This window comes from Eurytemora carolleeae, unplaced genomic scaffold (assembly GCF_000591075.1).
Source record: "Eurytemora carolleeae unplaced genomic scaffold, Eaff_2.0 scaffold296, whole genome shotgun sequence".
In the NCBI taxonomy this organism is placed as follows: domain Eukaryota; kingdom Metazoa; phylum Arthropoda; class Copepoda; order Calanoida; family Temoridae; genus Eurytemora; species Eurytemora carolleeae.
In genome coordinates this window covers 119,323-138,401 of record NW_019396202.1, presented here as the reverse complement: position 1 = coordinate 138,401, position 19,079 = coordinate 119,323, and the positions used below count along the sequence as shown (strand labels likewise).

The following is a 19,079-nucleotide window of genomic DNA, read 5'->3' as shown; positions in this document are numbered from 1 at the left end:
CCGACCCCTTGTACTGCAGCCTTGGTGACGTGCGACAAGGCCCCACCCATGTCCTTTGTCGGCTCGACTTCAGTACTTCGCCTATCATAGGCCTTTTTTACCCCCTTTACTAGCTTAGTTAAGTGTGTATAGTGGGTATCAAATTGTGAATCTAATTTGTCCTGAAATATTGCACGAATGCAACCTATAGGATCAAATATCATATCTGAAAGTAAGGAGAAGGAAAACGAATACATTCTTTGGAGCAAATGTAAAAAAAGTTAGAGAATCTAAAAAAATATTATTTTATCGATATAAGATAATTATCACAAAAAAATATTTTTCTCAGACATAACTAAAACTAGGGATTCCAACGCAAGGGGATTTTACTTGCATAATTCCGAGCAGCGCTATTCCGTACAATTCCGCATAATTCCGCATAATTCTGCACGACGGAATTCCGATTGGTTAAAACTCCATTTATATGTCAAAGACAAAACAGGTTTATTTATTTATTCTTATTTCTTAGAAACATTTGTTTCTATTTCAATTGAGCTATATCTAATCTATCTAATTTAATTGAGCTATATCTAATTTAATCGAGCTATATCTAATTTAATCGAGCTATATCTAATTTAATTGAGCTATATCTAATTCAATCGAGCTATATCTAATTCAATCGAGCTATATCTAATTCAATCGAGCTATATCTAATTCAATCGAGCTATATCTAATTTAATTGAGAATTTGCGTTTAGACTTGAGAAAAGCCTTTGATTTAATAGTTTTTGTAAAAATAAAACAATTTAAACGGCAGCGGGTTTTTAGTGAATACAAAAATATATATTGTGTTTCAAGAATTAGTAAATACTAATAAATTCTAAGAATTAAGACTGTGGTAATGTTGTGTTAGCCAGCTATTGAAACCAAAAAACTCTCTATAGATGCTGGAAAGGAAAATCTACGCACTTTGTGTAGATTGTAACAAATTCCGTCTTTTCTAAAAAATAAAGGCATTTTTTGCTTGGTTGAAAGCTTTACATTCTATTTTATTATTCATACTTTTAACCCAAATCCCAATAAATCATGTGCATAAATTTATGCAAAATTATTTCTTTGCTTATGCTGAAACAAAAGACCATGAATACATTAACTTACATACCCCTTCCCCTTTTACTGCACTACAACATATTTGACTATATCTGAAAAATTTCATTAACGATTATTGGCTATTTTTCATATAAAAAAAATGCGTAACTTATTCCCAAATTCAGGTTTATTCCAACAGAAGATCCTTTTATCTAGCAAATGAAAAAATAACTTTTTAAATACAATTTAATATTAATAATTGTTCACTTTTAGCACAAAATATTCACTATTGTGTTTGTAACTGTGGCTTTAATGTTGATTGTTGAACGCTCAAGCAACCAAAATAACCAATTGCGTCAAATACAACTGTACAGAGCGTAACAGTCAGATAAAGGAATTAAGTTTTTGCCACAATCTCTGATTTTCTAATCCCAATATCTTTGCAACACAATGTCGTATGCCTTAGATATTTCAAACTATGAATTCGGTTAAATCAAATATACTAAGTTGGAAATATAAAAGGTTTACACCTTCTGGTTGTAAAGATATAGAGATTATAAAATCAGAGTTTGCGGTAAAAACTCATTTCCTTTATAATGCAACATCATTATATAGAGATTCTATGATTGAAACTGTTCATGCAGTTTACTCAGCAGGATTTACTTTAAGAAGTTGATCTAAAAATATAAAGATTAAAGAATGACCCCCACAAAAACCGGATTTCTTGTAAATTTGGTGGATTTTACAATATTTGCAGTACGCTTTAAATCGTTTGAGAGATTTGAGATTCGGATTATTTACAGTTAAACTGAACTTGGAAAGTAAAAAAAATCCTCGAAATTAAATAGTTTTTAAGATAAAAGGAATAGTATTGGGTTAGATGTCAATTTTGTCAGTAATTCCAAAAATTGTGTTATTATGAAATTTAAAAAAATGGAACAATCCCTTTAATCAGCCTTATGAAAGTAATACGTATATTATCGTGCATGGCGCAAAGTGCATTAATTTGATTAAAACATGTTTGTGGGGATAGAGGGATAATCATTAATGATGCAAAATAATGAAGAATTGATTAATTTATTTATCAATTTATCAAACATTTCTTTACAGCAAATATATAATGATGAAAGCCCATTACTCGATGAAAATATGATCAGAACAGTTTTATGTTATATTCAATAATGGTGGGCGGGGTGGGGGAGTCTTTTGCAGGAACACACAAACCTTTAAACAATCAGGAACACACTAACCTTTAACCAATCAGGAACACACAAACCTTTAACCAATCAGGAACACACAAACCTTTAACAAATCAGGAACACACAAACCTTTAACCAATTAGGAACATACAAACCTTTAACAAATCAGGAACATACAAACCTTTAACAAATCAGGAACACACAAACCTTTAACCAATTAAGAACACACAAACCTTTAACCAATCAGGAACACAAAAACCTTTAACCAATCAAGAACATAAAAACCTTTAACAAATCAGGAACACACAAACCTTTAACCAATCAGGAACATACAAACCTTTAACCAATCAGGAACATACAAACCTTTAACCAATCAGGAACACACTAACCTTAAAACAATTAGGAACACAAAAACATTTAACCAATCAGGAACATACAAACCTTAACCAATCAGGAACACACTAACCTTAACCAATCAGGAACACACTAACCTTAACCAATCGGGAACATACAAAACTTTAAACAATCAGGAACACACTAACCTTAACCAATCAGGAACATACAAACCTTTAACCAATCAGGAACACACTAACCTTAACCAATCAGGAACACACTAACCTTAACCAATCAGGAACATACCTTTAACAAATCAGGAACACACAAACCTTTAACCAATTAGGAACACACAAACATTTAACCAATCAGGAACACACAAACCTTTAACCAATTAGGAACACACAAACCTTTAACCAATCAGGAACATACAAACCTTTAACAAATCAGGAACACGCAAACCTTTAACCAATTAGGATCACACAAACCTTTAACCAATCAGGAAAACACAAACCCTTAACCAATCAGGAACACCCCAACATTTAACCAATCAGGAACACACAAACCTTTAACCAATCAGGAACACACAATTCTTTAACAAATAAAAACCCCTTAAACAAATCAGGAACACACAAACATATGATTATTAAGTTTGTGCAATATGTAGCTAGAATAAGGTTAAGTATTAAAGACACCAAAGGTTTCTCCTATAATTACAGATTTAATTATACCCATGTCCCATATCTTATAAGTCCTGACTCACAACATGAAACTGCAAAGAAACTGAGTTATATATATATATATATATCATTGCCACTCAATGTCGTAGACCATAGATATTTCCAACTAAAATTATTCATTTAACCAGGAATAATAATTTATAATATCTAAGGTTTACGTCATTGGGTTTCAAAGATATTGAGATTAGAAAGTACGAGTTTGTGACAAAGTCTCAATTTCTTCCTTGGTTCACCAAATCTTTTTGGTCTATGTATAACCTAACTAAATAAAAAAAAACAAATCAAATGCACTAAAGAAGAAAACAAATTAAATGTTTAAATCTGAAAAACAAAAACAAGAAAGAAATTAAGTTGCTAGTCTTTATTTGATTTTATCATTTCGATTAAATTTTACTATGCAGTGCAATAAGTTCAATTTACAATAATAATAGATACCTTTAATTTAAGTTGCGATTAACGATTATGTAGTAGGAAAAGGCGATGATTAATTTGTATTAAGTTATTATTTCGCGCACAACCGGTGTACATTTGAAAACCCGAGCTGGGTTTGCGGTTTTATATTTTGGAGTGAACCGCCAATTTACAATTACTAAAGCGTGAGACCTGTGTGCTCTGGATATATAACAACACTTTTCGCTCATATATACGTATGTTTGAGCTATAATTGGCCAAATCTTTGTTCCATTGGTAGCCTACGCCCTACGGCAGACATAGGCTAAAGATGCGATTTTTGTTTTTATTATTGCAAAGAGTTTTCAAAATTCCACGGGCAACATCGGGCATTTCAATTAGTTATCTAAATATTCTAAGTAACAACCTTGGTTTGTTTGGATGTCTGATCATAACTCAAGATCCCATCGACCGATTTGCCTGAATTTTTTTTGCAAATTCACTAGAACCAACGAATGTTCTGTGTTCAGCGCGACAATAGAAATTTCATGCATTTTCGGGGCCCGGCGTTATGTTGGTTTAAAGATTTTCTTAACAAATTGAGGTAACACAGGGATTTAATTTTTTTTAATATTTAAACAAACAGATCAGACCGCGCGCTACTTCAAATAAATCGGAGTGGCTGGGACTACTCCCATGTTTATTGGATCTCTGTACTTTCTGACTGCATGACTGCCTGAATAGAATACTTTAATCTATCTCTCATCTATATGTAGTTGGAGGCATATTGGTTCGTTTCTAACAGGTTTGGTAAAAAATGAGAAGTTTTACAAATTACAAAATTATTAATTCTAATTAACTGCTTTCTTTATGCCAAAATTTAATCCAAGAAAAGATGTCACATTTTCAGAGTTTTATAAAAGCAAACATTTGCATATTACAGTTTTCAAAGGTTGGAACCTTAATAAACTCAGAATAGTTTAGCGATACCTTTTGAAAGAACAAAAAAATCCTAGAAAAAAAAAGAAACCAAGTCATTGCCAATCATTATCTTTAAGTACTGATGGGCACCGTATTGAGGCCGTTTTTAAGTTTTATTTAGTATTTTAAGAGGCACCACCAAAATCTGAGATGTGAATTCTATTTCAAAATTGAATAGACACGTTTGTTTTTATTGCAATATCTTTATTCAGATCAAAGATAATAAACAAAATGATTTTTCAAAACAATTAGAAAATCGTTCAGTTCCAATATTTTTGATCACAGAAAACAAATTTGCATAATGTAAATAAAGCAAACTTATCAAGGAAACAATTTTGCAATTTCATTATTAACTCTAATTTTTGTAAAACACTTCTAACGTCAAAAAACCCTTAATGTCCTAAAATGATGCTCATCACTATCTAGGAAGTGTAAAGTTTGCCCAATATAGAGAATAGTTTGCGGAGCCATTAATACAAAGTTTTCTTCTAAGATAACAGGAAATATATTTAATTATTGATGCCGAGAACCTTTCACAAATCATCAATTCAAGCAGAATTCAATTGAGAGAAAAATTGACTCCTAAGAGCGTCTGATCATATATCCATGGTCTGATCCAATCAGGGTTCAATCACGATCTTGGTGAGCACTTAGGACCAATAGAATTGCAAAAGCGGCAAATCTATCAATCTGCTTATTCAAATCTTATAATCTAATTAGAGATCCATGTAAATTAGCGGCAACGACTTATGGCCAATTTCTTATTCATTTAAACATAGGTACAACGGTCGTATCTATCTACACTGCTCTGGTAAAGCGTAACTATAGTGTGACTATGGTTCTACCTATGGTAGAGAGTCTAAGAAATTGGCCATTAAGTTATATCAAAACCACGGTATATCATCTGACCTAGAGGAAACCGACCTCACTGTTTTCTGACCTTAGATTATATCAGATCTTTAGATATGTAAGGTTAGGTGAGAGGCGTAGTTTTTATACAGGGATCGGCGATTATATCAATACAATGAAGACAATTTTTTTTAATAATGCTTTGCTGCCTGACAAGCATTTTTCAAATTTACAAGTAAACAAAGAAAATCTCTGTTAATTAATAACTTATCTTAGTTTAAATATTTAAATGTTAGAAAGCTTGGTGGAACAAAAAACTCAAATAGGAAGTCATTTCATTGTATTGGAGGAGACAAGTTGAAACTGTAAAAACGAGCTGGGAGAAAACTATTCGATAAACTTTGTCATAAAACATCATTTTTCGAAAAATTAAACGTAAAAAGGTTCATTCATTTTTATTTTTAGCCTTTAACTATTGAGTTTCCCCCAATTTCCCCGCAATGTCTTCTTCCTTTGTGAACGGGAAATTAAGGCTTTTAAAAATAGTCTCTCATCTGATTCTTTACAATCTTCCAAAGGGGGGGGGACCACCCCTCCCCCTTTGGAAGAGAATGTTTTTACCAGAGGGATGATAGCTCTCTACCTGTGTGCTCAGTTAGCTGTACTGTACACTTACAGCTGTGTACTAATATTTATATACTAGATGTTAGGCCAGAATCAACTCATAATAAACAAATATGCAGTACGCTCATCTCGGTAAAATTGACGGCCTATACAATTAGTAAAGGATTAGCGTACATCATGACTCTATACACTATAACCTCGTTGGTTTTTACCCGTCCTGACTTGGGGTTATTGCCTGATCAAATAAATTTATTCTTCTGAATGTTGAAAGAAATTGATGATAGAAACACAGGAGGTAAATAGTCTTTCCTGTGAATATTTATTGTCATAATTAATAACAATGTTCAAGAGGGATTCATTTTTTTCTTTTAAAATTTTTTTAACTTTAAATGCAGCTCAAGCGTATCATTTTGGTAGAAAAATCCCGTCCTTGTAATAATTCCTGAAAATCATCTTAATTTGCTTAATTTGGGAAGGGGTCAAATTGAATACTGCCCCCTCCCAACCCCCTAACAGAGATATCAAGAATTTTACTCAGATTTCGACAACTTTTGTTTAATTTAATAAAATTGAAATCTTAACAAAATTCTCAAGATCTCCGTTAATTTTGACTACACAAAAATGCAGACCAGATTTTGTTTAGACACGACTTGAAGAATTCTGTGGTTATTGTTTCAAGAATCAAACATGTGAAAGTAGGTTGACAGCTGAGTCAGAAATAATTTTTAAGTTTAAAGACGACTTTCAATTCTTCTTTCTTCTATCGTGTTTCATGGGACTCCCTGTAGCTGCCTTTAACCCTACAGTTTAATGCCGTTCTTTTAACATCATATCTTTCATGTTATCAAAATATTCAGATATCTGAAGAAAACTATGTTTATTCTTAGTTTACCTCGAAATATCTCAATATTTTGAGTATTTTGATTTAGCGCGGGCCATGTAAAAGGCTCTTTTAGCATATAATATTTTTTATTTTTTTATTGTTAAGAAAACGCCTTCTTGAATGGCACCAATCAATTAAAGAATATTTAGGCGAAAAATTGGATGTAAAAAAAAAACTTGGAAATAAGTTAACTCATAAAGATGTTGAGATGTATTAGAAAGATTAAATGCAACCTTTCGGTATCAAGCTAAAAAAAAAGACTTTTTTTTACATTTACTTATCATATTTTATGTTTAAGCTGGAACAAATGCCGTCAGTTTGGTTTATCAAAACTATATGATCACCACATGCTACTTGGACAGAAATTTGCGATTTTTTCTCTGCAAATATCTGAACAAAGACAGTAAAAATTGGGAAGCATAGCCCTTTTTTTCAAATTTCGGTTTTAAAGTTCCCATTTTAAAGGACTTTTCATAACAGGTCGGATAAATTTACACATCTTACTGCAAATCCCTGGGTGCAACTCCAAAATACTGGGAGCACTCCAAAACCCTGGTAGCAGCCACCCCTCCCTCCTTGGGGACCTCATGGAGAGAGGGGTGGTAGTGTTAAAAAAATTGTTTAATTTGACAAATTTGACATTTGATTATAGATTACACATTTCGAAAAATTTTAAATTTGTTTGGCAAAACTGTGTGTTTATTAACCTTTTTTAAAACAAGAATTAACAATAAAGTTAAGACTAGTTCATAAAACCACAAAGAAACGGAACAATATTTTCAACTACAAAAAAATACGACGATATTTTTATTAGGAATTGCAGAACTTCTACACTTACTTAGCAGTCAGCAATTAAAAAAAAACATTAAAATGCCCAAATATATCTAAATGCCCGAATATTGGTGTACACTCAATTTAAATCAATACGATAAATTTCACGAAAAAACTTGTGGATTTATAAAAAGTTGCTGATCAACGACAAATTAACTTATTGACAAATTATTCTGGCGTGAATCATTGATTGGACATTAGATTTACATAAAAAATCCCTGAAATGTGAAGATCTAGTCAAATATCTGAAATTTGTCGAATGTTACTGCAGTGTTACATATAAATTTGTATTGTAACATGACCACAACATTACAAAGAGGACATACAAGTTCAGAATCTAGGGAGAACAAGAACTTCTGCAATATCCCAGGAAGGTCGGGGGATCAGGGGAATACTGGTGGTCAACCCTGAAATAATTTTAATTAATAGTTAAATTCAGAATGATCAACCGCCTCAAACTCTAATTTTCTAATCCTCTTTTCAACCTGAGGTCGAATTTGAAGAATTTGAACCACACAGTTCAAATATGAAACCCGGTTCAAATATTTGACGCGGTTAAAACATAACTGTTAAAATTATAATTAGGGTTACGAGATTTGAGCTGGCGCTCAATTGGAACCGGTTATTAGCGGTTCAGCGACGCAGTTCGAATTCTTAAAATTCGGCCTTGTTGTACTCGTGAAACTCATAGACCTTTGATATTTTAAACTAAAAATTCAGTTATATCATTCAGTCATTTGAAACATCAAAGTTTTACATCATCTGGTAGCAAAGATAGATTAGAAAAATGGAGTTTGAGATGAAAACTAATTAGTTACCTGACTCTAGTTCCAGCTTCCTTTTAACCCTAGAGACTAGTATATCACACAGAGAGAGATGACTGTACATTAAAGGGGTAATGGGAGACTTTAAAACTATCTCATTTCCATCCTTATCCATCCCAGTTGGAAGGGGATACTCTTTCTTCATAATTTGCCCCATCGCATCAAACCGTTTAATCAATGACAGTCGAATATATTTATTGATTTTGAAGAGAGTTGCGGGATTAAACCCGTTCCTTGACACATAGTTTTCCACTCGCAGTTTCATGTCCGCATGAAGAACATTAATAAGATTAGGAATATTGAGGTCAACAACAGGCTCAGTCCCAAGCTTCCAAAGCTTTATTGACTGCGCTTGAAGGAAATAATGATTGATCACTCTGATCACTTCATTCAAGAGAAACGTCTTAACGTCATGATTGCGTCCGGCCTTAGTTCCCTGAAACTGGATTTCTCCAAAGCTGATGCTAAAGTTGGCATTATTGCTGAAGTTGAAGGTAATTGCCGTTTCAATAATTTCGAGAAACATGTTGAAAGCGTTTCCGATATTTAAAGTGGGGATATCAGCCAATCCAGTAAATATGAGAATGTGTGTGTCTTTAGATTTATATTGAAAGAAGAGACGTGCCATGGTGTCTTCAAGAATAGAAACCATATCCCCTAAAGAGGCTTCAGTAGAGATCCATAGAACTGGATTATTATGCCAGATCAACTTATCCGTTTCCTTTAGCGGATAAAGAGGAGCCATTCGTACAATATTTTCATCTCCGACGACGACATTCTGGATATCTATCTTTTCAGGATCAAAACTAGAGATTTGTTTATAGGTTTTGGAACTAATGGTGGTAAAATCCTTATTGTGTCCCGTTGGAACAGTAATGAAATCATCATTTGTACTGCTGAGGATATCATTTGATGCTTCTTGGGTCACTCCTGAAACACACAAACTTAAAAAAAATATGGCAAAGTTAAATTCAAATAAAAACAATAAGATGTTAAATGTTAATAATATTGCCATATGAAGGGGAAAAAAATCGCAAACCTGTCAAAAAAGAAGTTCCAGAAATTTGTCTATGACAAATTGTACTTTCCATCTGTGGCCCACTTCCGAGAATGGCAGGTCTTGCATCTGTGGTTCCTGACATCCAAGATGAATGCATTAAGGCCTGTTCTGGCATTTGACTCCCCATAAATGAATTGTTCAGAATTTGGGCACCAAAATAAGGATTATTAGGAATTTCAGCACTCATGAATATGTTTTCACTAGTGTGCACACTGGTAAATGTTGTCTCTGGAATAGGACCCTTCATAAATGTATTTTCAGGAACTGAAAGTTGTTGGCTAACTTGTGTACTTGTCTGAGTAACTAGTGTACTTGTCTGGGGAACTTGTGTAATTGTCTGGGGAACTTGTGTACTTGTCTGGGGAACTTGTGTACTTGTCTGGGGAACTTGTGTACTTGTCTGGGGAAGTTCAATATTTTCTACATGCAATAATGAGGCAGAGGCAGAGGAAGAAGATGTTTTTTTCTTCTGCTCTATTTCCATCTTTGACATTTTACCCGCTCTAATTCTGGGAGGGGAGGGAGGTTCTGGAATATCCACATTAACAGGCGCAGGTGGTTTTGAGGGTTTAGCCTCACCAAGTTTAGGAGGGGGAGGTACCTCAGGTAACGGAGTTTTACTTTTTACAGGTTTTACAGGTTTAGGAGGGTGACGTTGGATTTTTTTAGATCTATCAGGTATATCCTTAACAGATAACAAGCTCTCTGTCACAGAAACTTCTGTAAATGTAGGTTTAAACTTTTTAGTATTTAAATCAATAACATGAACTTTAGAGGGTGTCCAGAAGGGTGACATCTCCAAGTCTGGATCTTCTAATACCTCCATGGGTAAAGATAATTCAATGTCTTCTTGTTTTTCATTTGATTTATTTTTAGACTTCACTTGGTCTTTTTCTTTTAGTCGATTAGCCAAGCGACGCTCAAGAACTTTAGACAGGATTTTTTGCTTTAATTTTTCTTTTTTACTTTCAATCATCAATTTTTGGTTTATTTCCTCAGACTGAGAGTCTTCATCCTTCTTGCAGTTGAAAGACATTTTCCTTTCCAGTTCGTCTTTTTCCTTGGTAATCAGTTCACTTGATGTTTCATGTAAGTCTTTGCGTTTTCTCAAAGACTGCCTTGAGTCAAAGGGGTTGTCCTCATCTGCTGAATCAATGTTTGGATTCTCCATGGATCTTGAAGCTTGTGTATTGTTTGAAAATAACAAATCCAGTTCCTCATCTGCAGAGAGAGGCTTTAGTTTGTCTTTCTTCCGTTGTAATCTTGAATCAAATGGGTTATCCTCATCAATTTCATCTAGATTTTCATGATCTTGATTTAAACCTTTACGCAACACTGTTGGTCCAGTAAATATATCTTCAAAGTTGGTACCGAATTCTCCGATCATTTGTGGATTTTCTTTTCTGTCATTTGTTGAGAAATCAAAAGGATTTCCCAGAAAGGTTATGTTACTGGATCTTGCTGGATTATCATTTAAGAATGCTGAAGAAGATTCTTTATCTATCTGCTTGTTGCATCTAAGATCAATATCTTTGCCAGTGTTTACATTTTTCTTTAGCTCTTCTATTTGTTCCATTTTAGCAGCCAGTCTTTCCTCTGCTTCAAGAATTAATCTATTGACAACATCATCAAACTGTTTGGCAGCAGACATTTTGGAATCTCTGGAATTTTTGTTTGACCCTCCTTCATTTTTAATTGGTGATTTAGAAACCATTGGAGATTTAGATCGTTTAGACATTGAATTCAGGGACCTTGTTTTTTTAGACCTGATAACTGGCGATTTTGATCTTTTAGACCTAGAAACTGGGGATTTAGATTTTCTGGACCTGGAAACTGGGGATTTTGATCTTTTAGACCTGGAATCAGGTGATTTTGCTCTTGCAGACCTGGAAATTGGTGACTTTGATCTTACAGACCTGGAAACTGGAGATCTTGATCTTCTCTTCAATTTCACTGTTGGAGATCTTGGTCTTTCATTAGAACGAGAAACTGGAGATTTTGATCTACCAGCATTCTGTCCTGATGGCCTTGACTTTCTTGATGAGGTTCTAATGGGTGAAACTAGCCTTCCATAAGAGTTTAACACAAAGGAATTTGTATCTTGTCTACAACTAGAAGCAGAGATAAGTTCATCCTTTTCCAAATATTTCTCAGTTTTCTCAAGATTGTTTTCTAGCTTTATCTTAATTTCCCCATGCTCTAAGTGATTTACTATTCTTTTTTCGTCAGATGTTCTAATTTCCTGCCTACAAATACTAGAGCTTCTGACATCCTTGTCTTTAGTATACCACGGTATTTTAGGCTCTAATAAGCTAGCCTGTTGAATATACTTTTCCAGATCTTCATTCTGAGGCCTAAACATTATAGAAAAATTAGTGATATATTATTCGTTAAAAGTATAATTCGTTTTTACCATCATAAAACATTGAACTTACAATTTCTTTTGAGCAATTTCAATAAAGAAGACTGATAATTTAAAACAATAATAACGTCTTGAAAAAAAACCCAGCTGAAAGTTGGAGCTTAAATATTTATTAGAATAAACAAATGGTTCTAGATTTTAGAATAACTTTTTTTGCCTAGCTTGCAACATTTTAGGGACTGTTAAACATAATTTTAATTTTTTTTGATCATTGATTTGTGTTTAAAATTGTATGCAATCTATACCGGGTAGCTGCAGTGTGCACTATTTACAATGTGAATTCAACCACAGAGACTTTAATTATGTCCAAGACGGTGTTAACAAAAATTCGAATGAAAATATAAATGTCTAGGGCTATTGAAGAGTAAACAACACTATCAGCTTAATGGAAACCATTGTGAATAATGCCATTTTTTTAAAATGGTGGCTCACTTTAAATAACGTCAAGACTCCAATGCCTAAAAAAAAGAAATTACCTGACAAACCCTATTTGAATGTTTGTGTGAGGAGGCCAAAGGATACTGACCACATACGAGATCTTATTCATGCTGTTCACCAGGTAGCCGTGGAACTACAGAAATATATGTGATAATAATAACAATAATAATAACAATGATGATAATGACAGAGATAGTGATAGTACTAAAAATAATAATGCTGATGCTATTGCTAATGCTAATGCTAATGCTAATGCTAATGCTAATGCTAATGCTAATGCTAATGCTAATGCTAATGCTATTGCTAATGCTAATGCTAATGCTAATGCTAATGCTAATGATAATGATAATGATAATGATAATGATAATGATAATGATAATGATAATGATAATGATAATGATAATGATAATGATAATGATAATGATAATGATAATGATAATGATAATGATAATGATAATGATAATGATAATGATAATGATAATGATAATGATATTGCTAATGCTAATGCTAATGATAATGATAATGATAATGATAATGATAATGATAATGATTGTTGAGTTATTAATTCTCAACTAGTATTAACTAAGTGATAATGATAATGACAGAGATAGTGATAATACTAAAAATAATAATGATAATGATAGATAACTATAACGGTAACGGTAACGGTAACAGTAACGGCAACGGTAATGGTAACATTGTTAACGATACCAATACTGATAACAATAATGGTAACAGTAATAATGGTAATGGTGATGATAACGGTAACAGTAACAATAACAGTAACAGTAACGGTAACGGTAACGGGATGTTAACTGAGTGATAATGATTATGATGATATTAATAACAATAATAATATTAATGATAGTGTTAGTGACAATGATAATGATAAAAATAAGTTGAAATGGGTGTGCATTTAACACAGTTATATTTACATAATGATTATAGATTACAAATTTCGAAAAATATTTAGGCGCAGCATTTCTTCTGGGTGATTTAATGGCTAAGTCTATCAAACCTCATATATCCTTTACTAACAAGTATGAGACCTCCTTACTTTCAGGTAAAATAGGTGAAATACAGTTGGACACCAAAAATATTGTTTAATTCCATCATAACTATTTATAACACTGTCATTTTGGTTCAAGTGTTATAAAGTTTTTGGACAGAAATGTTCTCTTTATCGAGAAGGTTCAAGCCTTTTTAGATTTTATTTTGTCCCGAGCTTTAGCAAGGGACAAAATATAAGCTCAAGCGTGTCTTCTATCTGGGATCCTGGAGTGTACTGATCCTATTCTCCAGGTTCATTAGAAAATTTACGATGAATTGAGGAAGAATGATCAAGACCACGATAGTTTCATAAAAAGAAATTAAATTTTTTTTTTTTTAATGACAAAGATGTTTTAAAAATCTCTTTTTGTATCAATCAAAGTATGTATCCCAGTGATGTAAACATTATATTAAGGAACTGTGCAATGAATAATCATTGCAACTTAATGTTTTCCATTTTCTATGGTCGACTTAAATACTGTCGTATTGTCGTATTGTAAGAAACGTTTTAAATTCAACTAAAAAGTGACGCAACAAATTTGATATTTTTAGAACAATCAACGGATGCCAAAAGTTTTAAAAATGTAAATTTGCGTTTTATTCTACCTTTAATGAATCTCCAAGTCGGAACTGTTTATCCAGGGGTTCGATAGTCTCCGAAATAAAAACCTGAAACCGAATACTTGATGGAGATTAAGATCAATGTTTTAAGAAGTAAAGTTCAGTTGAATTATAATTATATATATAAGGACACATTAAAAACTTAACTTTCGTTATCATCCCCCCCCCCCCCTTCATATAGTATTCTTTTATTCTTTGATCTTTTGTTCTTTTGTTCTCATTCTTGTGTACTTGTGTATTTGAATTCTAGTGTTCATGCGTTCATGTGTTCTGTGTTCATGTGTGCTTGACAGCTTGTGTACTTGTTCCTGTTCAGGTTTTAAAAAGGTAACTAGAAGCTATGCACTGTTTAAGATTTCTAAAATTGTATTTTTGAGACAGTGGACGGATCAAGTTCCAAGTTTAGAACATTTTACTACACAGAGGAAAAAAACTATCATAAAAACAAGCTTATGTCGACACACAGCTTAGCAGAAGAGTCTGAATAGAGATTTTCGTTTTTCTAAGTTGGAAAAATTATTAAAAAATTGAAAAAAAACTTACGCTTTCGTGAAAGTATCCGAATGCTGTAGAGTTGTTGATACTGAACTGAATAATTCCGGCGTTTAAGCTCTTATCGTACACAACCAGTTTACACTCATGGTTTACAACCTAGAAATCAGATCCTTAATAAAGGGACTGTTAACGTTTTTTCAAAGTGACCTGATATTCATAAAGTGGCAAGTCGGGTTCACAACGGTATCCTTTAAACCTAGGTCTAAACTAGGATAAATTGGGAGCTAAAATTCTTTATTTTCAATTCCGGTTTCCTGTAAAACTGACGTGCATTGCGGATTTTCGCTGGGAGACATTTTCCAACACGTTCCAAGATTAAATAAGATAACGTTCTCATTCTGAATAGAGGTTTCGAGGGGTACCACTGTAAATATGACATGCCATTCTACAGTCCTTTCCACAAGTATTTTTTTTAAGAGAAAATTTCATGTTCGTTTAGGTTACTAATAATAAGTAATTTAGTTGGTATCAATTATGTTGCGTGGGTAAAATGAAAAACAAAAGCACATCTGCTACCTCTTTACTAAGCTCTTCTACAGCAGTTGATTTTTCTGTCGCAATCCAACTAAAAATAGTTTAAGTACACCAAATCTATTGATATTTGTTCAATCTTCATTTACTTCTTATTTCGTTACCTGGGTTTCTCCGGCACGAATTGGTTTCCAGGAATCTTTTCTTGATTATCAGGATAGTCAAGTAGGCTAAAAATGATCAAAAAGGAATAAAAACAAGAATACATTTTTTCTTATTTTCGAAATAATTGTTAACTTAATTTTAAGTAACCCTTCATATATTGTGGTATGTCCGATTCACACCGGGTTCCCTTAGTCTCATAAAAAAGTGATTGATATCTCAATGTTTTTCTTTTTAAAGTTTGATTATTTTCAATGTTGGGTTCTCTTTAATATTGATTTGCGAAGCTAAAACGACAGTATCATATTCATTATTGATCAAATAAAGGTTTACTAGCAAGCAAAATTTGGTAAAAACAAAAAATGGGAGAATAAACTTTTTTTTGTTACCTAAGAGGAGAAGCTTGTATCCTTTTAACAGGAGATACTTCCAGAATATTCCTTTCCGTCTTAACCCTTATATTCTCTATTGCCATATCCCTTTCATCACTTAGCTTTCTACCTCTTCCTGGAGATATGTTCCTTGTGTATGGACCTTTTCGTGGAGAAATAATTCTTCTGTCCGGATCTCTACGTGGAGAACTATCTCTGCGCGGAGAAACAGGTTTCCTGTCTTGGTTTCTGCGTGGAGAAATGTTTCGCCTATTCTGATCTCTATGTGGAGAAACAATTCTTCTGTCCTGATCTCTACGTGGAGAAATATCTCTGCGGCCATGATCTCTACGTGGAGAAACAGGTTTCTTGTCTTGGTTTCTGCGTGGAGAAATGTTTCGCCTATCATGATCTCTACGTGGAGAAATGTTTCGCCTATCATGATCTCTACGTGGAGAAATGTTTCGCCTATCATGATCCATGATCTCTACGTGGAGAAATGTTTCGCCTATCATGATCTCTACGTGGAGAAATGTTTCGCCTATCATGATCTCTACGTGGAGAAATGTTTCGCTTATCCTGATCTTTACGCAGAGAAACATATGTCCTGTCTTGATCTCTCTGTGGAGAAGTATTTTTCCTATCTTGATCTCTACGAGGAGAAATGTTTCTCTGATTTTTATCTCTACGTGGAGAAAGATTTTTCCGATCTTGATCTCTACGTGGAGAAAGATTTCTACGATCTTGATCTCTATGTGGAGAAATGTATCTTCTGTCTTGATCATTATCTCTTCTTGGAGAAAGATTTCTTCTGTCATGCTCTCTACGTGGAGATATATTTCTCATGTCTTGATCTCTGCGTGGAGAACCATTTCTTCTGTCCTCATCTTTATGTGGTAAAATACGTCTCTGATCTTGATCTCTACGTGGAGAAATATCTCTTCGAGTTTGATCTCTGCGGGGAGATATAACCCTAAAATCACGTCTAGGGGAACGGTCCCTGTCTTTCCGATATGAAGTTTCCCTTCCTTCTCTGCTAGATGATATATCTCTATTATAGACTCTCCTAGGTGATAAATCTCTAGTGTAGACCCGTTTAGGAGATAAATCTAAGATGGTAACTACTTTAGGAGGACTCTTCCAATCTCTCTCTCTTCTCGGAGAGTTTTCTCTTTTCAACCCGTCTCTACCAAGAGAAGAATAGGTTCTGGCTGGGTTCCTGTTTGGAGAAATATCTCTTCTATCAGAAAAACTTCTAGAATATCTATCTGAAGAATTATCTCTCACTGTCCTTTCGTCCAGCAAGGGTGTTGTTCCTCTTTTTAACTCTCCAGCAATGACAGTAATTTGTTGATTCATTCTTGGATCAATCCTAGGATCTGTTTTAGGATTAAGTCCTGGATTAAGCGTTGTATCAAGTATTGGATAAAGTAATGGATCAAGTCTTGGATCAAGTCTTGGGTCAAGTCTTGGGTCAAGTCTTGGATCAAGTCTTGGATCAAGTCTTGGTTCAAGTCTTGGATCAAGCCTTGGGTCAAGTCTCGGATCAAGTCTTGGTTCAAGTCTTGGATCAAGCCTTGGGTCAAGCCTTGGGTCAAGTCTTGTGTCAAGCCTTGGGTCAAGTCTTGGATCAAGTCTTGGGTCAAGTCTTGGATCAACCCTTGAGTCAAGTTTTGGGTCAAGTCTTGGGTCCATTCTTGGATCACTTCTTGGATCTGATCGTGAATCACTTCTTGGATCAATCTTGTCAACAATTCTTAAATCACTTCTGGGATCAATTTCATTGTCAGTTCTTGAAAATAATTTAGAATCCAATATGGGTTGGGCCTGAATTGTCTGTTTTTCAATAGGATCCTCTAAAGAATCCAGCGGATCATATTTTTCTTTGGATCCACTGCTAGGAAAGGTATTAGGTTCAGGATTTGCTCCTAGAATCCGTCTCCCTTCGACCCTCTCCAGGAACGGATCAGAAGAGGTAAGCTCTGAGTATGATCTGGTTTGATCAAGATCATAAGGATTTAAGCTTGAGCGTAGCCCAGGATTGTATCTGTATCCTGTATCCGACTGCTGCTCCGGGTTGGATCTGAGAGAATCAAGACTAGAGTAGGTTCTGGACATAAAGGCTCCACCCGATGGTGGAGGAGGAGGGTGAGGAACAGTAGACCTGCTGTTCACAGTATTGAGGATGGAGAGAAGAGAGGAGGTATCAAAATCTGACAGAATGCTGGAGGATGAGGTTTTGGACGAATCATTTCTTAAATAATTCTCATTCATGTTTTCTGGAATAGAAATATTTAGTATTAAGTGAAAAAGAATTTTCAATTTTAATATTGTTGTTTTTAAATAGTTTTATAGCATGTTATCATAATTAGAGTTCTGGAAGACGAAGAAAAACATTTTGATTTTCTCGCAATGAAACAAAATTTTTAAACTGTTCCAAAGCAAATAAAGCAAGGAAACAGTTGCCTAAAAATTTACTTAGTGTAAAATTTACATCATTTAGAAATATCTAAAATTGATCGCATAAATGAATGGTTAATTTCTATTAAAGTCACTTTGAGTGTAACATTTCATGATCAAGATTGTGACTAAAATTCTAAATTGTATCACTTATATTTAAGATTGCAAAGATATTACCAAGAAATATATAATCAAGGAAAATTTAAAAAGTGAAGTAGTTAAATAAATATACATATATCTTGGTATTTACGAGTTGAGCACAAGTAGAACTTGAAAAAAATTGCTCATTTCTTTTCAAGAAAATGCGCAATTTTTATTCTGGAATTATTAGCAAAAAAAACAAAATAAAAAAGTTTCTTCGTAATAATAAATGTTTGACGATATATACATTATTTTGTAAAAGGTGATTAGTATGGAGAAGCACAGCCTAAACTAAAGTTGGCACAATAGAATAAATTGATTTACCAACATCTTGGAGATCAAAGAAGGTATACAGGGCTACCCACAAATCTTGAAATTCATCGATCTGAAGGATGTATTTTGTCTGTTATGAATATCAGATAAAGTATATATGGTAAAGAAGGTTTATTAATTTAATTGAAATAGCATGAAACCAAGAATAAAGACAAAAAGCTGAATAAATTCACGGTCTATGATTTTTTATTCTATGTGTGTAACCCTGTATCATTACTCAGTATTACATTATTAACGTCAGAATCTAAGTTTTCATTGATTTATCAATTGGCAA

General features: G+C 33.6%; 1 protein-coding gene across 2 annotated transcripts; it reads right to left on the bottom strand.

The window, feature by feature from the left end:
- Positions 1-8,168: 8,168 nt before the first annotated feature.
- On the bottom strand, positions 8,169-18,247 carry LOC111697994 (uncharacterized). Of its 2 annotated transcripts, none has more exons than XM_023468199.1 (10): positions 16,373-18,247; positions 15,890-16,266; positions 15,503-15,568; positions 15,384-15,432; positions 14,856-14,963; positions 14,298-14,360; positions 12,680-12,774; positions 9,761-12,135; positions 8,716-9,651; positions 8,169-8,304 (listed from the first exon to the last, which is right to left on the bottom strand). In XM_023468199.1, the coding sequence occupies exons 1-10, from the start codon at positions 18,143-18,145 to the stop codon at positions 8,228-8,230; spliced, it is 5,919 nt and encodes a 1,972-aa protein (XP_023323967.1). In that variant the 5' UTR covers positions 18,146-18,247; the 3' UTR covers positions 8,169-8,227. The 2 variants fall into 2 exon arrangements, with proteins under 2 accessions (XP_023323967.1, XP_023323966.1); XM_023468198.1 differs by having other exon boundaries at positions 15,890-16,339; positions 16,446-18,247.
- Positions 18,248-19,079: the final 832 nt, after the last annotated feature.